Genomic DNA, 22,121 nt, shown 5'->3' on the forward strand with positions numbered 1-22,121 from the left:
ATTTTATTTATTTATTTGAGAAAAAGAGAGAGGACGAGAGAGCATGAGCGGGAGGTGGGGGGGGTGCAGAGGGAGAGGGAGAAGCAGACTCCCCACTGAGCAGGATGCCCAACGCAGGGCTGATCCGAGGACTGGATCATGACCTGAGCCAAAGGCAGACGCTTAACCGACTGTGCCACCCAGGAGCCCCATGACAACCATTTTTAAAAAGCAGCTCAGGGACATAATAAGCCTGCCACCATCCTTTAAGACCCAAGTTAAATGTCCCTCTACCTTCCCCCAACAGCCCCTGCACTAGTAGCTCATGAATCACACGCATGTGGGACATGGTTGAGGGCTAACTGGTCGTAAGTCCTCAAGACCAGGGACACTGTCCCTTCATCTCTGTCCGTTCAGCTGCACACAGTGTCTGGCACGTGGTAAGTGCCCAGTAAAGTTTTGTTGAAGCAATTAATCAAGAGGTGCCAGTCTGTTTTATACCTCTGCTCCACCATCCTGTCCAGTCAGGAAAGTTCTACCCGCCACTCCCCACCCCCACCTTAGTTCAGACTCCTATTATCTCTTGCTTTTTAAACAATCTCCCTGCCTTCCTTCTCAACCCCACACAACCCATCTTCCATGCGGCTACCAGGGTTCCTCCCAAAAACAAAGGTCAAACCAGGCCACTCTGCTCCTTATATAAACCTTCACTAACTCCCCATTCCCCTCAGGGTCAAATTCAAATTCTTTAAGTCTAACTATTCAATGCACATCATGATCTAGTCTCAAACTAATCTTTTCGGCCTTGTGTTGCATTGCATCATTTCTCCTGCTGTACTCTACTCTTGACTACAGTCAAAGTCCTAGAATATTCCTCAAGTAGACCTTCGCTCCCACTCTTCACTTAGACTGTGCTCACAGCCTAGAATGTCCTTCACTCATTTTTCATAAAGAGGAAATTGCAGGTGCTTCACGATATAATTCAACTGCCAACCCATCACCAAACATCTCGCCTAATCCCCCAAATCCAGAATTAGCAGCTTCTTTTCGTACCGGAGTACCTTGGAGATATTGCTGGTTCAGGTCTAGGCCATAGCAATAAAGCAAATATCACAATAAAGTGAGTCAAGTGAATTTTTTGGTTTCCCGGTGCATATAAAAGTTATGTTCACACTCTACTGTAGTCCATTAAGTGTACAATGATAGCATTATGTCTAAAAAATAATGCACACACCTTAATTTAAAAAATACTGCTAAAAAACGCTATCAACTGAGCTTTCAGCAAGCTGTTAAGCACTGATCGTAGATCACCCTAACAAATATACTACTAATAAAAAAATTTGAAATATTGCAAAAATTACCAAAATGTGACACCGAAACAAGAAGTGAGCAAACGCTGTGGAAAAATGGTGTCATTTTTGACTTGCTCGATGGGGGGGTCGCCACAAACCTTTAATGTGTAAAAAACAAAACAAAACACAGTATCTGCAAATCACAATAAAGCGAAGTGCAATAAAACAAGGTATGCCTGAATAAATAGAGTTATTCCTAGCACTTTACCCAGTAACCAGCACATCATAGTCCTCAAATTTAAAAAAAAAAAATTAGCCCCCTTCTGTCCTGCCCTGAACTCCCCCTGCATCAGCCACCGTGGCAGCCATAAAAAGTGGGAAGGACGGACAAAGCGGCTGGCTCTCTCCTCCCCACACAGGAGCACGCATTCCCAAGAGGCTAGGGAAACAAGGCCTGCCTTGTTCAAACATTCAGACAAAAAGTTACCCAAGTTGTATTCTAGGAAATGATTTATTTTTTTTAAAGATTTATTTATTTATATATTTGGCAGAGAGAGAGACAGCGAGAGAGGGAACACAAACAGGGGGAGTGGGAGAGGGAGAGCAGGCTTCCCCCAGAGCAGGGAGCCCGATGCGGGAGTCAATCCCAGGACCCGGGGACCATGACCTGAGCCGAACGCAGACGCTTAACAACTGAGCCACCCAGGCGCCCAAAATAGACTTTATTTTTTTTTTTAAAGATTTTATTTATTTGACAGAGAGAGACACAGCGAGAGAGGGAACACAAGCAGGGGGAGTGGCAGAGGGAGAAGCAAGCCCCCCACCGAGCAGGGAGCCCCATGCGGGGCTTGATCGCCAGACCCTGGGATCATGACCCAAGCCGAAGGCAGACGCTTAACAACTGAGCCACCCAGGCGCCCCTAGGAAATGATTTCTAAGCCTATAAAGATCCATCCATTGTTTCTGGATGATTTCTCAATCTCATAAAATATGAAGTTTGTAATTTACATACTATAAATAAAATACCCCCCCCCCAAATTGCTCATTTTGTTAAGCAACGACTTTTTTTCAAACTTTGTTTAAAAGCCATTTACTTTAGGAGCCATTCAAATTTCTATCTGAAGACTTATGTTTGTGGAACACTCAGCCAGATCTGGACTGTGAGAAGAATTCCCCACATGGTGAGTCGGTGGTGTCACTACTGGACACAAAGGACATTTTTCATCTGCTTTAATTGAGACAAAAAGGAGTAGCGAAAAATATCAATCATGGGGTTGATTAAAAATAACTTCCCAAACATCTGCTCTAGTTCAGCAATAGCCATCTGACACTTTAAATCAATGTTTAACGACTGATCAGACTGTGACTCAGAAAATAAGTCCCTCTCTCCATGTGAAACCTGCTTGGACACCCACTTTGTCACCCACCGATCTTTCCTTTCTTCTCCAAGACTGGCCTTCATCAATCATCCGAAGCCCCTTCCTGCCTGACTGCAAGCTGTGCAGGGTGGGTGGGGCACTACCCAGAGTTCTCTGCTTTCTCAGCATCCAGTCCAGCTCCGACACAACACATACAGAACACAGACCGCATCATGACCTCGGAAATACACTGTACAGTAAATACAACGTAACCAAAGTGAGAGTTTTCACATTGGCTTGTGTAGGGGCAGCTCCTTTAAGTTTATTCCCTCTTCGCGACCATCCTGGAAGGTGGGCAAGACAGAGACTTCTCCATTTGGTAAGTGATCACACTTAGAGAGCAGAGGAGCTAAATGGTTTGCCCAAGTTCACATGGCTGGGCCAAGTGATGGGAGCAAGAAGAAAATCGTGTCTTCTGATTTTGCGTCCAGAGCTGTCTCCCCGTCTCCAGGGCTGCCCTGCCCCCCACAGATCGGGGAAGGCCAGTGAGAGACTGACAAGGTCAGGGCCCCTCAGAGCAAGAGGCAAGTCTAAGACTGGGGCTGAGGTGGGGGAAACGGGGAGAGGTTTGAGGAACCATGTCAGCTTGGATGTGGGGAGAAGGACGGAAGCAGCTGACAAATCCAGCACCAGCCCAGGCAGGTTCCGCAGTGGAGGAGATTTTCGGGAAGACTTTAAGTTATGTGCGAACTGACTTGCTATATGGCAAGATGAGGAAAGAGGGGAATGAAACTGTGGGGTCTTGCCTTTTTGTTCTGGTTCCCATTTAATTTTAAAAGATACATCCAGGGTAGAGAGCCCCAAATGCCCCTTCAGCTTCCCTCGCTTTTCCTGCCAGAACAGGAGCAAAGTTCCTAGGGCCTGGGGCTGCATCGGGGCTGCGTGGAAACAACAATGAGCTCTGCCCGTCTCGTCTCTGTCCTCTGCCAGTCTGTGAACCAGGGTTACAAAGCAGCTGTCACCGTAACTGGACTAATTAAATTAGAGCCCACTGAATGCCTTATTGACCTGAAACTCACTCCAGTGAGCAGGCCCACTTAAAAGGTGACTACGCTCATGGCTGTTAGTTAACAGATTAAATAAAACAGACACAGACAGTGATGGGCAATAGGAAAAGTCCTGTCAACAAAGTGCAAGGAGCTCAGCTGCCAGAGTGTGTGACCTGTAGATGTGTCTCATGCTAGCAGGTGAATTGTGGGTCCCCCTTACCCAAATACATATGTTGAAGTCTTAACTCAAAATGTGACCTTCCTTAGAGATAGGGTCTTTACAGAGGTAATCAAGATAAAAGAAGGTCATTAAGATGGGCCCTAATCCAATATGACTGGTGTCCTTAAAAATGGGGGAAATTTGAACAGAGACACATAGATGGAAGGTGATACAAAGAGACACAGACAGAAGATGACCATCTGCAAGCCAACGGGGGAGGCCCGAGACAGGGCCTGCCCCCACAGCCCTCAATATGTACCAGTCCAGCCAACACCTTGATTTTGGATTTCCAGCCTCCAGAACTGTGACAGTACATTTCTACTGTTTAAAGCCACCCCATTTCTGGTACTCTGTTATAGCAGCTCTGGCCAACTAATACATCTGGAGACATCTGAGAGGCAGGAAGACCCCTGAGTAAGAAGGACTTTTCATGAGAACACTAAAAAGAACAGCAGCTCTGGACTCAAAACAAACCTGGGCTGGGCCCCTAACTTTGTAGTACCCACTATGTGCCCTTAGGCAAGACTTAACCTCTCTGCGCCTTGATTCCTCTCTGTAAAATCAGGATAATAATATCTTCCTCAAAGGGGTGGTTTTAGGATTAAATGTGAAAACACAGTCTTTGGCTTATACAGACCCCGGTTGCACATGGCCCCTCAGCAATTAGGCACAGTCGCCAATGTAAATTCTGACTACCCAGCAAATACTGATGGGAGTGATCACGAGTCACTTTTGTAAAATTACTACAAAGTGCACATGACCCTGATTATTACCAAGCCCCCTACGGGATTCTGTCAACGTTATGATGAATGCTTCCCATCTCGGTTCCTTCTGCCCCACTGAATTTATTGCACACTTGCTCTTTCTCTCTGTCCCTCTGACTAAACACTTCAGCTTTCTGCTCCTTAGTTCCCCTCTTTCATTTCTCCTGCCAGACTTGGAACAGAAGGGGAGTTTGCTCGGCAGCCCCCAAGTCCTCCCTCATCACTCCCTCTCATGTTCATTTCTGGAGACAGACATATAGACCTCGAAAAAAATTTTTGTTGTTGTTGCCTGCTTTAAAAAAAAAAAACAGAACAAAACAAAACAAAAACCTTGTTACTTAAATCCTCCCACCTCCACCCAAAGATAATCATCATTGTAATAAAACTGAATGGAAAACCCCTTCTGGTTGTAGTAATAAGTTCATATAATAAAGCCCTATTTGTCCAGAATGGTTGGCAAATTGACTGTTTGGGTTAACTGCTTACTCTATTTAAAAGTTGCCCAATCAAAGTTGAAGACCAACTTTCAAAGAACTAGAACATAAACCACATATGCTAAACTCCAAGTGCACTAGGATGGTTTGATCTTGGCCAGTCCAGGAGCCTTGCAGAATTTGGCAATGTTTCAGGGACCCTGTCAGGCCTTCAGTTAATGCTGAGGACTCCTGATAACAAGAACTGAAGGTAATTTGTGTCTCTCGGTGGCATAAATTCTAAACAAACAGGTTTTTAAACCTATACACATAAATACACATTTCCACACACAGCCTAGGGAAGAAGTCCCCCTGGAACCCAAAATCAACCCTTTCCCATGTTACAGTCCTCATGAGTTACTTACAAGGACACTCCAGCTCACATGGCAAAAGTGCCCCTTTCTCTCTTTATGAGGGCCACCATGTCCCATTGTGTGGGGCTGACGTCAAACCACTCGTGATTATCCATTAAGCTTACTCTGCCCGGCTCCATATCAAGAAAGGTATTAGACACCATTCTTGCCCTCAGAGGAGTTCCAGTTTAGTTGAGGAACTGCCTACATAATTAACCCCTATATTGTGTGCATTGAACACTGGCGTTAACAGGTCTATGATCCCTGTGCTGTGTGTTTGACATAGATTATCTCAATCCTCTTAGCGAGCCCATGAGCTCAGTCACATTATTATTCCTACTTTACAAATGAAGATTCTGAGTCAGAGAGATCAACAGCTTGTGCAAGGTCACAGAGCTAAAGAAACGCAGACTTGGGTTAACCCAGGTCAGTGTGACCCCACAGCCACCCTCCAACCATGCCCCTTCTGCCCTTCCTTCCTCCCGAGTCTAGCCAGACCAGCTGGTCCCCAAGAAGATCTGCCAAAGGACCAGAATGAAGTCCCTTTCAGTCTTTCTTCCCTTCCCTTTTATCCCCATGTACTCATCCACAGTTCTCACTAATCTTCCCCAAGATAAGATGAAACAAAAAGCCAGAAAAACTAAGACTAGAGGCTTTCTCGGTTGTTCCTTTCTTCTACTGTAAAGCAAACTCCAAGGCAAAATATAGTTCAGTGGAAATTTAAAAAGGTGTTTACTATCTTTGCTTCATGGAAGAATAATATTGTTTTCTTAATGAGACTGTGAGTTTGCCTTTATGAAAAGCAAATTGCTTCTCCTCTAACCGAACCACTCTTTCCGTCTTACTGCTTTGCTGGCAGACATTACTAAGAGACAAACAAAAGCCAGAAAGTTAAGATTCTATGGAGTTCTCAGGGACCCCGAGTGAAAAGGTTACAGGTCGATAAAGTGAATGTGAAGCAACCAGGCACAGAAGGTAAAGGGAAACAGAAAAAGAATCAGAAGTATGAAGCACCTGGGTGGCTCAGTTGGTTACACGTCCACCTTTGGCTCAGGTCATGATCCCAGGGTCCTGGGATCAAGCCCCACATTGGCTCTCTGCTCCGCAGGGAGCCTGCTTCTCCCTCTGCCTGCCACTCTGCTGCTTATACTCTGTCTCTGTCAAATAAATAAAATCTTTATAAAAAAACAAATAAAATCTTTATTAAAAAAAGTAATATTGCCGTGTGCATGTACTACAGCGCCACCCAGCTAGATGGACAAGGCAGCTGGTATTTTTCTAAAATGAACCAAGGAAGTTGATACAGAGCTGTAGGGGATTTCAGCACTTTGTAAGCCCACTAGAAGCCCCACTCCGCTAAAAACCAGTGTTAACTAGTAGCCTTGCTAATAATTGCTTTCAGAAAGTCAAAGAAGCAAAAAGGGGAACTTTTTATCCAAAATACCTGTTAGAGAACAATTGCGAATTTCACAACAGGCAAGGAAGAAATGATGTGGCCTAGACACAGGCCCTGGCTTTAGGAAAGCATATTTCAAAGACCACAGAAGCATACTTCATGGCCGTAGACTTTAAAAGAAAGACATCACACTATGGATGAAAGTGGGGGGAGGGGAAGTTCAAAACGGAAAATCTGACAATATAAAAAAATTCGCTGCTTTCATACAAAAACAGCAATGTGGCTGCAAATGGAAACCAGGGATGAGTTCTACAAAACAACAACAAAAACAGCAAAAAATAAAGGGGCCCTTCATATGCTAAAATAGCCGAATGGCCAGGACAGAGGAAAATCGTGTCAGGAAGATCAAAGTCCAGAATGAGCTGAAGTTTAAGAAAAACATTATCTCAAGGAATCTGGGGAGGGAGGCAGGAAGGAGTGTAGTCGGCGAAGGGGAGGAGCAGAAAGAACTCGGCTCTGCTGGGAGCCGAAAGGGTGACATTAAAAACCAACAGAGAGCAAGCTGAACAACTCCAACACGGTTGTGCTTCCATATCCCCTAGCAAGGAGAATTCTCTTTGGCCTGGAAAGGATAGAATAAAAACATAGTCGGGAAGAAAATGAAGCCCGAGGTGGGTGAAAAGACAGAAAAAGAAAAACTGGGCTTGAAATAAGCTCAGATGAATTCTATCCCATGGGACTTATGGGACTTAATACAAGAAACTGCACATGTAATCACAAACCTGTGCTATTTGTGAGCATGAGCAGATTCCCCGACTTTGAAAAAGGGGACAAAAGATCTACTGGTCCTTCAGACCAACGTAGTCAAAGTTAATTTTACAAAAGATCCTAGGACACATAACTAAACAGATGGTTGGTAAACAAGTCCTAATTTTTTAGTTTTAAGTAATAATAATGTTATTATTAACATTGGCAGAGAGCCAATGTGGGGCTTGATCCCAGGACCCTGGGATCATGACCTGAGCCAAAGGTGGACATGTAACCATCTTCGTGCTGTAGATACGGCAAACTACCTAGACTTTGCATTTAGGAACAGAGCTTGGTATTGAAATGCAATGAAATTGATAACAGGGTTAATCTGACATACTTAAGGTTACGCAAAATTTTTATCATCGTGCATGTTAATCAAGCATAAATAAAGCCCTTCATGCAAATGAAAACAATTACTGTTCTTTTAAAGCAGCATTTCTAAAGTCAGAGAAATGGGAATGGGAGACAGAAGCCAGGTAGTGGCTGCTCCACACCCCATACCACTCCCCGCCCCCCAGACAGACCTTAGGAAAGGGGGCTGCCCAGCCTTGAACCAAGCCAGTCCCAGACGCCAGCCAATAGCCAGCCCTCGGACCCACCAGCTGGAGCTGGGTCATCATGTCTACTGGATTCTCTCTGAAGGAAACCCAGGAAAACCTGTTTTTAAGAGGGCAGAGTTTGTCCTCTGATGAAACAATCAACAAGAGGAAAATCTTTACTGGGCACCTTTAGAACACCCAGAAACTATGGGATTGGGGTAGCTAGAGCAAGCGGCTGGGGCAGAGAGGACTCGAAGGGGAAGTGGTGGGATGAGTCAGCTGTCAAGTGTGGTTCGGTGTTTGTGAGCTCATACCCGGTGTTCTGGGAATGGGAGTTAGAGTGGAACAGGATGAGCCTGCGTGGAGAAGTAAGGTTGGGGAAATGGGGGGGGGGGGGGGGGAGGCCCGCAGAGAGAGGGGGAATGATGAGAGCTGAAAGAAGGATGCAAACAGACAAAGCTTCAAAGGAAACAAAATTCAGACTTTATACAGGAATGAGCCCTGGGTTTGAAATTATATGCTGTCTGGCATTTGCTTCAACAACCAGTGTGTTTGTGGGAGCAAGGAGGATGGAGAGGGGGTACAGATGATCACAGCTGTTATATTGCCTGTATGATCATAAATGTTGAAGATGGGAGGAACACAAGCAGGGGGAGTGGGAGAGGGAGACGGATGCGGGGCTCAATCCCTGGACCCTGGGATCATGACCTGAGCAGATGCTTAACGACTGAGCCACCCAGGCGCCCCTATTTTCTATACTTTTATATATGCTCCCCCCGACCCTTTCTTTTGAAGCTACTAAAGCTTTCCTATGTACTCAGAGTTAAAAAGAAACAAAATAAAACAAAATCCTTATGATGGCGTACACAATCGTATCTTCTCCTGTTACCTCTCTAACCTCCCTTCCTCCTACTCTCTCCCTCACTCTCTGCTATTTCTTGAGTTCACAAGGCACACTCCCCCCATCCTAGGGTTTTGCAAGGGCTGGTCTCTCTGCTCAGAATTACCCACACCCAGGTAGCCGCATAGCTTGCTCGAACACGGAGATGTACTCTGACTATCCTATTTAGAATGACAGCTCCCTCCCCTTTTCTCCTTTCTCTGGAACTCTGGTGGAGTTCACATTTATCACTCTACAATTATTTTTCCCATAGTGAAGTTTAAAAATCTTCAAACATACTATCTAATCTGCTTACTTTATGTCTATTACCTGTCTTCGTCACTGGAATGTAATCACCAGAGGGACAGGAATTTTTGTTCTGAGTTGCGGGGGGAGGTTGTTCAATGACTAGGGCAAGTCTGGGCACCCAATAAACGTAAGTGGGGTGAATGCAGGAAGTTTTAGAACTGCATGGAAGCCTGAGACAAGGCAGGGGTAGGTGTCTGTGGTCTTGGTACCAGTTTTCTCCCACCCCAGTCTTTCACACTAAACAAGAAATCTAGGGCAACTGATTTCTGAGGAGGAGTGCAGAACTTATACATAGCTCGTCAGAATTACTGCCCTCCTCCCAACCTCTAGGCAGAGATTTCATAACTTGGTTTTGAGACATCTAAGGCTGTCCCCAGTTATGTCATGTGACATCCCAAAATTCTTAAACCAAACTCCTTGTGACAAAGGCAGGAATTCTGTCTAAGCCATATGATAATAGAAGAACTCAAAATGGGGGGCTTTGTCGCTTTTAGGAAATGTTAGGCTTTAGGACAATGACTATTTTTAAGGAGGAAGTCATCACAAATCCAATGATCAGGTCAATGATTAGGAAGAATGTGGGCATCAAAACCCAATTTTAAAAGACTACTTTGTGCCACCACTTTTTGTTACGTGAGGCAATTTCCAATAGCTTTAGCTCTTCCTGCATTTATAGTTACCTCCCCTTCTCCAAGAAGTTACTCCTATACACAGCTTCATTTATCCATGCTACAAACTAGCTGTGGAACTTGGGCAAACTTCTCTGGGACAGTTTTCTTATAACAAAACTATCCTGTGTGTGTGTGTGCGTGTACACGTACCACTCAGAACTTTCAGAAGATAGACAAAATCTTGAGAAATCAACAGAACGAAACCCCACCAAAGGCCAGGAAGCATTGCCTTAAGTGATAGCATAAGTATTTGCAAGTGTGGGAAGCAGACTATCCACACCCTCGGTAACAATGTTATTGATCAAAGAAAATACTGTTTGATCTTTTCACAAGTGATTGTTCAGCAACATTTTGCAGGTTAGTTAGTAAGGTTGTTGTTGTTCAAAGTCTGAATGATCTTCCAATGGGCTGACCCAGGGCAGCATACACACCCAGGGCAAAATTTCCACAGACCAGACCTACATGCTTTGTGATGCTCCCAGGCCTGAGGTAAGAGTGCCATCTGGAGGATCTCCATTTTAGAGAGAAATCCTCGTGCAAAACTGACCGTGGAAAATCAGGAGGAAAATCACCAACAATCTAGGATCCACATAGTGACAGAAGTCACTATCAAGTAGATTCAAGTTGTTTGCAGTCTCGCATTTTTAACAAAAACTCTCCTTTCTCCTAAAAGCGTGGGGAACCTTCCTGAATTTCATTCTTAGCATCATTCGTATAGTTCTGGTTATTTGGAAAGAGGTTTTTTCTAGTTGGCCCCCAGAGCCACTAAATGAGTCCTCTGAAAGTTCCCTTTCTCCCATAATCTGTATGCTCTCTCTAAAAAGCAGGTTCCATTCCCATTCCAACTCAGGTTCCCAATCAGAACAGGTACCTTCAAGGTCCCTGTAAGAGCTTCCAGACAAACCCAACTCCCACGTGCTCAATCAGATGGCTCATCTCTCACCAAAACGAACATCCACCTGATCATCAGCTATCCACTGCCCTGGCCAGAGAAGACGACGCAGTGTGCCTGCTCCAAGCACCATGGTGTTCAAACTGTTCATTAGGGGAAACAGTCCTGAGAGACGGAGTCGACACAGCCTCAGAAGAACTGTAATGCAATTTTCTGTGCTACTGAGGGGAGGGAAAGAATGCGAAGTGTGCTTTTCAGTTACAAGAGATCCCACCCCCAAATTGCTGTACCTGTCAAGCAACAGGAATAGCTTCTATGAACAAAAGAAATCTGCTATTCGGTGTAATAGTCCTGTGATGCATTTATTTCAGTTCTGTCCTTAGTTCCCCATTCTCTCAATTGCTGAGAAGAATGCTACCTGAAATTGTGCGAATTTTCAAAAACAGGTATTCTCTTCACCCGCGAAAATGGCTCCTTCCTCTCTCAAGAGAGACAACTCCTTTGTTCTCAAAAAACAAAGTTGGTTCAGGCAGTTCTTTTTTCTGTGAGTTCTCACTGTAGGACATGCTCAGTATAGGCAAAGAGCTTATCATTAACCACAGCTGAGTTCTGTTATTAAAAACAAAAACGGCCTTCTTTGTTATTCTACGACCCCTATAGTAGGTAAAAGAAACACTAAACAACCGGAATGAGTAGGTAGGGGCTGGACCAGAACTGAGGGGTAAGGCAGAACACTTGAAGACAGAAGGAAAAATCATTGTTCTTGTGTGCCAGGAATCAAGGGGTTAAGCCTAAGGAAGCATGCCCACTGTACTGAAAACTTCTTCCAGGCTGGGTCTGCCTGGAGCATCTAAAAATCACACCCTTTACTCTCTTTTCGTGAGAGGAAACCTTATTTCAGTATGAAGAGTCCTACAGAGGTCCAGGATAACCTAGACATAACGCATACCTCCAATGGCTGAAAAGAGTTAAAACCAGATTAAGTTGAGCTGAAGAATTACCTATGTCCAGCAAATAAAGGATTAGGCTACAGAGCCCAGAGTTAGCATCTCGGGGTATACATATGTGCCGAAGGAACGTGATCAATTTAAAACCTTTGCCATTTGATAAGGTACAGAAACAGTGGAGTTTAAGAAGGTGAAAAAAAAATTCCAACCAAGAAAACAGAATTTAGTTGAAATAGCAAAAAGCACCAAAAATGTAAACTGAAAGGAAGTTGTAGGACTCCTAGAAATTACCAGAGGGTTATGAAAAAAGACGGCGACAAGTGAGTCCTCTGTGAGGGTCATAAATGTCAGTAAAGAGAATAGCACAGAAGACCAGAAAACTCATTGGTCTCTTTTGTCAAAGCTCCCGTGTTATTAAAGACAGTCACCCTTAACTCTGAAAGGCATTATTTATTGGAAAGAAATATTAAAGGAAGTCTTCTTAATTCTGGCAAGGACAAATACGGTTCCCCTACCCCCCCCAAAATGTATCTTCCATTTGCTCACAAATTCTTCTCCCTGACTCTTGGAATCCCCTGGATTCCTTGATCCAAGGCCACGGCCTACATCTACAATGGATACAGTTCCCAGAAGGCCCAGAAGCGACATGAAATAATGCTACCCTACAGTTTCTTATCAAGGGAGGATGGCTAGAAAGTCAACAAATTGAGGTGCTTCACTTGACAGCTTATCTTAACATCCCGTTCCTCAACAAAGCCTCATAAAAGCCAGAAGATAAGGTGTTCTTAGGTGAAGTCAGACTTCCATGATATCCTGGTTCACCGAAACTAACGGATGATTCCAATTAGTCTTTAAAGCAGTAATTATGCCAAGAGAGGAATCCACACAGTCAAGACATGGCTTTCTTAGGAAGACACAGCTATTTAATCTTAGCAAGGGCAGCTGCTCTTCTTTCTGTGTTCTGGAACAAGGCACGAATTAAAGCTTTTACTTCACTGGAAGAGAATGCAGCTGCCAAGGGCCCTTTTCCATCTGCCCACCTGCAAAATAAAAGATAAAATTCGATTTCCTCTTATGTCTCTGTATAAGCAAGATTTTAAAACTGCTTCTTTGTTCCCAAATGCTTATTTGTCTTAAACGGAAGTAAAACAAATCCTGGCATCCTTCCCCCTCTCGATGGCTCTACCACTCAATCTCTTTAATTTCTGCTTCTCCGAGGCATTTTGGTAACAGCACAGTCAGATGAAGAGACCAGGTTAGGAGATAAGACTGTTCCCCCTCCTTCTATAGTCCTGTTTGAACCTGAGAATTATGGCCACATCCTCATATGGTTATATGGAGTCTTGGGATCAGTAACTATTTTTTTTAAAAATGAGCCACAGGCAACAAACTTTAACCAACAAAGAACTGGTATAAAAAATACACAGCGAACTCCCATTAATCAATAATGAAATCACAAACAACCCCGTAGAATAAAGGCAAAAACCATGAACAGGAATTTTACAATAGAAGGAAAATAAATGATCAATAAAAAGATTCTCAACATCATTAGAATTTAGGGAAATATAAATTACAGTGACAATGAACTACCATTTCACATGAACTAGCAAAAATTTCAGAGTCTCAGAATAGCAAATACCAGTGAAACTGTGAGGCAACAGGATAAATAACCAATGAAACATCTGTACAAGAGAATATGATACAGCACTGAAAACAAACTATAGCTCTGCATACTATCATGAGTGAATTTCAAAAACAGACTATTGAACATAAGAAGTTATAGAAGACTCCATTTATAGAAAGTTCAAACATAAGCAAGTCTAAACTATATTGTTCAGGGATATGTGCAACTGGGGCAAAACTATAAAGAAAGGAAAGGAAATAATTAACACAAAATTCAAGATAGTGACTGCCTGTGGTGAGAACTGTCTGGAGAGGGGCACACAGGAGTCTTCACAGTATTGGTAATATTTTTCTTAAATTAGGTAATGGGTACACAAACATTTTACTTATTTTCTTTAAATTGTAAATATGTAAATATGTTGTGTGTGTATATATGTATATATATGTATATACACACACATATATATACTGTATTCCTTCGTATGTATATTTTATAATGTTAAAACATTTAAACTACATGAGTGGAGGTAGTTTCTTCAGTAAAAAATTTCCCAATTAGTTACTATCCTTAGGTTTACTGAAATCTCTAGGAGAAAAATTCTTCCTAGGCAAAAAACAAGAAGCTAAGATACACCAGTACTGTGATTGTTCTCACAACAAAGAATTAACGATTATTAGGCTGCAGCAGGGTCCTTTAACAGCAGAAAGAAAATTTCTTTGCTGCTCTCTGGAGTCTTACCTAAAGACATCCCATTACCCACTAAGGACTTATAAATAACAAATAAATCAAACTTTGTACTAATAGAGTTGGAAGTATTTTGATGTGATTTTTTTCAAGCACATATCTCATTTTCATTGTTTTAGGATGGACAACACATGCTGAGAACAGCTCAGACACATCTGGGATGACTGGTCTAATACACTGCAGCATCTGTAATAAACTAATAAACCAAACTAAAACAGGCAGACAAGGAGCTATAAGGATGGAGATGGACCTTAAGGCCTACTCAGGGGGTTCCCTACGCAAAGTATGCATGCTCATTAGTAATTTACCAAGACAATAATCAAAGCACCCACGAATGTGTAACTAACCCATACCTATTCTCTTTTGTGCAGCATCAATGACCTCTGCACACCAAGTATGATACAATAAAGCATACATTTACTGCACACAGCAACGTTAACTGATGGTCTCTGGTGTCGCGGAAAAACATCATTCACTTTACTTAAGAAAAGATGAATCCTCTCTATGTGTATGATGCTTAATCTCTAAAGCCACTGTATTCCCTGCAGAAGAATTGCTGGTCAATCAAACAGTGGTTTGATGCTGAATATTCCATACAAATAAAAGTCACTTCTCTGTTAACAAATCAAAATCAACCTTAAAATGTATCCACTGTTGGTTAAAACGGGCAACAATTTCCATCCAGATGTCAGAAGGTTGTCCTTCTTACAAATGTAAGATCATTGGTACAGGCTGCCAAAACGACATGTTCAAGACCAAAATAAAATGAAACAAGAAGTCTTTATGCTATCAAATACAGGAAAGTGGTAATGAGATCTACACTATTACAGACCATGCAAAGACCCCAACTACTGCAACTCAATATGAAACTCTTTCCTGAGCAAAATTAAGAAAATGAGAAAAGCATTACTATCAATGGCACTAATACTTTCCATCTTTGGAGATAGATACAGAGAGAGAGAAAGAGAGGAAGAGATAACCCTCTATAAAAGGGTTATACCCACCGATCCCCAATTTCTTGCAGGCTGGCTTGTAACATCATCATCAATTCCTTGAATGGCATCCACTTTGGCACATAGACTGGAACCTCTTCTTGGTATTTCTTGTTCTTGCTTTCTTCAGACAAAGGTGCAAATACTTGGGGTCCTTCGTCCATCACTGTTTTGCATAAGGAATACAATCTATCACCATCTTCAGTAGAGATGTCCTGGTTTTGCAGAGAGGGAACACAAAAGAACAGAATTGGGCCAGCTTAGCAGTCAGGAAAGGGGAGATCTTTGGTGCATGCTGTCCAAGGGGTCAGCTACAGCAACATGTTTTCCAACCAACTTAGCACACCTTAACAGACATTATATATCATCAGCTCTCTGACAATACTCCTCAAGCTAGAATGACACAAAATATGTTTCAACTGATTATCAATAATTTAGTTTGCCTGCATGAAAGAGCCCCATTTCTCCAGCAGAATGTTGCACCGCTTGCTCCAAAGCAGGGGATATTTTTATAAACAAGGATTTAGGCAATTTATGCTTTAGAGACATCCGCTGGCGGAGTCCAGGCAACCTGCATCTAGGTTCACATATATAATCCCAACTGCAACAGTGTGCTGGAAAAGTGGTACCTGCAGCAGGCTGCATTTCACTTTACCAAATTATTTAGTTCACTTGCAAATTAAATAAATATATGACTTCATACTTTACAATACATCTAAGGACTACTCAGTTTCCAGCCTTCTCCTTCATAATTCCCATGGATGCTAATGGGAGAAGCAGTATAATCCTACTTTCTTATATAAGTATAAAAGATAGAAATTAGCAAGTCTCCAGCAAAACAGAATTAAGACAGAACTGAAAAAAATAACAGTATAATGAGTTAGATGTAAAACATGAGCAATTTCTTCTACCATCTGTGTTGACTAGAAATGAGATTTCAACATCATTTTCTTAGTAAAGCGAAAATTTGAGACAAGAACTGCCATCTCAAGTCTGGTGAGGCATCCAATGGCCCTTACCTCTAGAGCAGTGATTCTGCCAATGATCTCAGAAATTGCTGTATTGAGTAAAGTCCCCATGGCCTTGCAATATATGTTCACTGGCAGGACATCCTGCCACACAATTCCAAGTCTCTTCAGCTGGTGTAGTACCTGTCAGGAGAATACAGCTGCTGACATGAAAGAGAGACTGTTGCCAATTCCTACTCTGCACATTCACATTTATCACATGGTTATGGGGAAAGAGGCATTATAGGAAGGTGAGGTAAAGTTATCAAAAGTATGAGCTTCTTGAATATGTCACCTTAGTGATATCCCTGCTAGATGAAAAGTAGACTTATCCCGAGGATGGGAAAACCACTGCAAGAAGATAAACCACACACACTGAGAAATGTACAGAATTGTGGATTTACTATATTGTATATCTGAAACCAATATAAAGCTGCATGTTAGTTTTCACTTCAATAAAAAATAAATAAAAACCATGTGCTCATTTAAAAAAAAAAAAAGAAAGAAGATGACAAATCGTGTAGGAGAGAGAGGGGCACTGAGATAAAAGCTAATATTTCAGATTTCCCAAACTGACAGACTTACTAATAACTAGTCATGTTATTGGGTGGATAGAAAGATAGCTTCCTGTTGGCTTGGTGGGATAAGGAAAGGGAAAGGTCATAAGCGTGACTGTAAAAGGTACCCATATTTTCCGATGGGGGTTGTAGAGATTCAACTGAATTACCTGCTACGTATTCTTTGCTGTTTAAAACACAAGGGGGTATTATCTAGAGAAAGAGTACAAATTCCAGAGCTAACAGGAGCTGCCCACCTGCCGGACTGCTTTACTTGCTGCAGAGTAATTCTCTTCGTCATCCACGTTGGAAAAGTTTCTAGCACTTGATAATCTTTCCAGAAGTTCTCCTTTCTGTGCCCTCATTTGGGCCAAAAAACACTCTGTCCCTATGGTGGGGAAATAGAATAAAGAATTCTAAAAGTTGTTCAACTGCACACTACAGCTCCAGGGTGGAGGGAGAGAGACAAGCATGAATCATACATTATTCTCCTTATTTGAAAACAACTGCTTGCCAGATGACATCATAAGGCTGCTCTAAGATTACTAGAAATAATCACTTCTAAAATACATTAGCCAGTCCCTCCAAACCCACTCTCAGGATCATAAGTCTTTCCCAATTGTCTGTCCAGGGTCAGATAAGAAACATTACTTATTCAGAAGCAGCAGCTACTTATTTTTCTGATAAATCTACACCACCTAAGGGAAAAGTCAAGAAGTAAAAAGCTAAGTGAATCATATAGGTTCTCTGCTTTTCTTAGAATATCATTATAGTAAACATACTGATTTATCCCACATTTCATTTCTTTTGATTTTTAATAATCCCAAGTAAAGCTAGGTAGAAGAGCGGAGAGCTATCTTGAGGTTTTGCAAAAGAACAAGCAGTGACATTAGTAAGCTCTTACTGACAAAGCTAACAGAATTATCACAATACAAATCTCATTATGTGTCATCCTACTGACAGGACTCTGATTTGGTGAATTCACTGCACACCAGCAATGCAGCTTGAATCTCTAATGTACCATGAAACCATGTCATGAAAAAGTAATACTTCCACAAAGACTGCATTCACTTTATAAAATTAAATAACCGGGAACAGTTGCAAACTAAATGCTATCCCACTTTCCAATATAGCTCAGGACCACCACCTAATTTCTCGCTGCCTCATTCATAAATTACAAAGACACTACACTGAGAAGCTGCATAATCAATATGTTTTCCTAAATTGAAGGTATCCGTTACCAAGTCTCCTGAAGCCAGGTACAAGATCCACAAAGGTCGTGGTGCCATCACAAAGAATGGGGGCAAGACGCAATCTGAACTGATGCCCGAGTGTCAGCAGGTGGTGAGCAATATACATACAGTTGTTGTGGTGAATGGCAGCCAACTGGGGCAGTTTCTGAAGGTTCTCCCTAGGCCAGGAGGAGGGGTGGAAAAAGAAAGAAATCACAAGTTACTGAAGCTGAGGTGGATGAAAAGTTACTTCTTTTTTAATGTACTTCTAGGCTTTAAGAACTGTCTCTCCTGTACAAATATATAACAAGGTCCAGTCTCATCACTCCCATCCCAGTCAAGCAGAGTGAGACCATTCTGCCTGAGTGCAACCTGATCCTATAATCCTATCCCAGTGATTAGAAGAAAAGAAAGAGCAAGGGAACCCAGATGTTGACATGTGTCAACTCTCTGTACATAAACCTAGGAGAGCTGTATACATTCCCTCCAAACTTAACACTGACCAGTCTGTGCAAGTAGGGACTTGCTTGCCCTTCTGCCAAATTCCTTTCTCACTTAGACAATGAAGCACTAAACTCTTCCAATTCACTAGTTTTTAAATTGGCTACAGATCAGAGTCACCTGGGAAATTTTAAAACATAGATGTTTAGACTTGAATAAATAACCAATATTCTTTCAACATGTTTTTTTCTTAAATGGTTTATTGCATTTCACTGTGAATTTCAGTAACCAAGATATTTTTGGTGGGAATATAAAATTACTGGTTTTAACCCAACTTACACTTTAGATATACAGTACCATACAGAAATCAGAAACAGTGGCACTTACTTGTGATATGTTGGCACAACATCATGGAACAAATGGAAGATATTCCTCACTGAGTAGAAAAGTTGAATAGCACTGAAGAAAAAAAAGTTTCAACAGAAATGCATACGGACATTAGCAATGAGAAAAAAGGTCAAACTAAGCGCACATTAGTCGTCACCAAAACCACAGTTTGAGAGAACACCTGGCTTTGGTCACTGCTGAAAACACCCTTAATCTAGATGGAAATATATTCTCAACCAGTATTTACTAACTAGATTGCAGTTCTAAAAACCTGGATCTATTAATAATTTTAAGAACAGCAGCATTAACCCAAAGCCTCTTTCCCATTATCAATTTGTGTTCTGCCAGTACCCAGAGTATCCCTTCAGTAACAAATGGAGCTAAGCCTCAAGCAAATGTCACCTACTCACTGACGCACTCTGCAAAGGGCAAGGTATCAATAAAGGCATTCACTTGGTTCTTTTAGAATCAGTCTGACTTTCAGCTTTCACCTTTTCTCCTCCTTACCCCAAAGCAAGGAGATGAATCAACATTTCTAGGATAGAATCTAACCTCAAAATTTTCTGCCCTTTAAATCTGGCCTTATAACACCTGAAGATTATTATTAAAATGCACTCAGAGCAAATATAAGGTCTGTACAGCTTACTTCCACATAAGACTATCTTAAACTAGGGGCGCCTGGGTGGTTCAGTCATTAAGCATCTGCCGTTGGCTCGGGTCATGGTCCCAGGGTCCTGGGATCGAGGCCCACGTTGGGCTCCCGGCTCGGCAGGAAGCCTGCTTCTCCCTCTCCCACTCCCCCTGCTTGTGTTCCCTCTCTCGCTACGTCTCTCTCTCTGTCAGATAAATAAATAAAATCTTTAAAAATAAAAAAAAAAATTTTAGAAAAAGACTATCTTAAACTATGTACCTTGAACAAGTAACAGTAATTCCACAAATATTTAGAAAAACAAGTCATGGTTACTATATCCCAAAACACTGTTACTACTTGATTACGATGATACCTGATGAAATTATTTCATTTTATTTTGCTGCACGTGCTGCTATTCAAGGTTTGGTAAAGGGGAAGCGAGTCATAATGTAGTTGTGTTTCTGTTTGTCCGGTTTAAAACGATTTCTTTTGGAGGAAAGAATGCATAGAGATATGCAGTACACAAAACTACTGTTTAGTGTTCTGTGTTATCAAAAAATTACGGAAATACTGCCTTGCATCTCTAACTTCTGGTCTAGTATGTTTCAGGTGAAATAATAGTTACCCTAAATTTATTTTACCAAAGGGATATATACTTTTTTTTTTAAGGAATATATATATTTTTTACATGTTTTCTTCCTACTTATATTTAAAACTGGATGGGCTTGTGAACACAATTCATTGAAGTCATGGAAATATCCTGGTAAACATGTTTTCTTTCTTTCTAGAGCAGAATAAAATAACGGGGTTTGTTTGCATGTGGAGATAAAAGTTAAAACTCTGGAAGCCTACCTGAGAGGCAATGTAGTTGAGTCAGGCCCTAACTGGGACTGTTCTCTCTTGTGTGGACAAGGAGTAAAGAACTGCTACCCACAGATTCAAACTGAAGAGGCTTTTGTCACTCTGCTCTACAGCGTGGGCTCCAGCCTGCCATCTCCTCCTCAATTTTGTCTGGGAGTAGGAGAGGGGCTCATGAAGCAAAGGGAGGTTCAGAACAAAATGTGGACTAGAGTTGGAGGTACCCTGAATACAGTATAGATTAAGAGAAATCATCTTGAAAGGATAAAATCAGATCTTCAGAACATTCCATGCTTTTCCTTCTACCTTCGGCCTTCCAACCATTATTGCATTAAAAACAAAAATGTAAATTAATTATAATTAATGTAAAATAATTATAATCAAAATGTAAAATGAATGCTAAGCTAAAAGGCCAGGGCAGGCTGGAGCAGATGGTATAATGACCACTAATACCATGGCCACCAGTAATAATAAAATAAACATTTGAGTACTGATCATTTTCCAGTTAGTATTCTAAGTTCTTTACATGTGCTTTTTCATGTAACATCATTCAACTCATATAAAAGTAGAAATTAAACAAAAATTAAAAGAGCTTTTTATAAAAGAGTGATTAACAACTTTAATGTCAAAGAAACTCCATTTGTTCATCCATACACATGCTTCCATTTCTAATGTACGCTGTGAGAAGTACATGTTATTGCAAATAAAAGTGAATTATCGATATATATTTGTGTGCTGCCCTGTTTTTCTACGGAAAAAAAATACTAATGGCATGAGAAAACCCAAAGAATTCCAGCTAATTTTCACAATAAATGTTTAGTTTAGATGTATATGTAACCCTATCACTGCCGTTTTCAGAACTCTTACCACTGATCACTGCTGGTTGTTGCCTCTAGTAAAGTCTGATAGGCAAGTTCCATTAACTGCTTCACAGATTCACTGATGCGGCACGTGGGCAAAGAGAAGGAATGTTGGTCCAATGTATTTTCAGGTTCTAAGTTCACCACCTCGTTGTACTGAGTTGTGGACATTTTCTGTACTTCTAGCTTCTCATCCTTCTCAGGATGGGGTAAGTCTGGCACACTTATCTTAGAATCAGGAGTAATCTAAGATTCAAACATAAAACACAGAAAATGTATTGTCCTCAGAATAGTTCAAACGCAAGCATACAGAGAGGAGTAAGATACTGGTGGACTTGCATGATGACCAAGTTGTGGCTCTACAGAGTAATCAAAAGATTTGAGTAAATATGGAAATTATTTTAATGACTGCTTGATCTTGAGTGAGAGCATGTCCTAAGAAATAAAGAATCGCCTTTATTGTGCCATTCTTCCATTTCTTCTGTGTACTCTTCATATTGGTGGAAAGAGCAAAGCTGTGAAACTGGCCCAAGATTTCAGGTAAATGAAAGGACCTTCAAAAATCATCTTTCTGGGGCGCCTGGGTGGCTCAGTCATTAAGCGTCTGGCTTCGGCTCAGGTCATGATCCCAGGGTCCTGGGATCGAGCCCCACATCGGGCTCCCTGCTCGACAGGGAGTCTGCTTCTCCCTCTGACCCTCCCCCCTCTCATGCTCTCTCTCTCCCATTCTCTCTCTAATAAATAAATAAAATCTTAAAAAAAAAAATTAAAACAAAATCACCACCAACAAAAAGTAGCTTTAGATCTTTTGGGAAAATAGTGGGTACACACAGCGAATTGTTTAGAGAGAATTTAG

The 22,121-nt window shown here is 41.7% G+C and overlaps 1 protein-coding gene across 2 annotated transcripts in view; it reads right to left on the bottom strand.

Moving 5' to 3' along the window:
- Window positions 1-12,348: 12,348 nt before the first annotated feature.
- The window catches only part of ZW10 (zw10 kinetochore protein), a 32,370-nt gene continuing 22,597 nt past the window's right edge, over window positions 12,349-22,121 (bottom strand). For both annotated transcript variants that reach the window (XM_027580985.2, XM_027580986.1), the window contains 7 exons: window positions 21,273-21,511; window positions 18,917-18,988; window positions 18,098-18,267; window positions 17,114-17,244; window positions 16,312-16,443; window positions 15,305-15,507; window positions 12,349-12,972 (listed from right to left, as the gene is read on the bottom strand). In XM_027580985.2, coding sequence (XP_027436786.1) covers window positions 12,852-12,972; window positions 15,305-15,507; window positions 16,312-16,443; window positions 17,114-17,244; window positions 18,098-18,267; window positions 18,917-18,988; window positions 21,273-21,511 — 1,068 coding nt within the window. In that variant the 3' untranslated portion in view covers window positions 12,349-12,851. The remainder of the gene's footprint in view (window positions 12,973-15,304; window positions 15,508-16,311; window positions 16,444-17,113; window positions 17,245-18,097; window positions 18,268-18,916; window positions 18,989-21,272; window positions 21,512-22,121) is intronic.

This window comes from Zalophus californianus, chromosome 11 (assembly GCF_009762305.2).
Source record: "Zalophus californianus isolate mZalCal1 chromosome 11, mZalCal1.pri.v2, whole genome shotgun sequence".
In the NCBI taxonomy this organism is placed as follows: Eukaryota; Metazoa; Chordata; class Mammalia; order Carnivora; family Otariidae; genus Zalophus; species Zalophus californianus.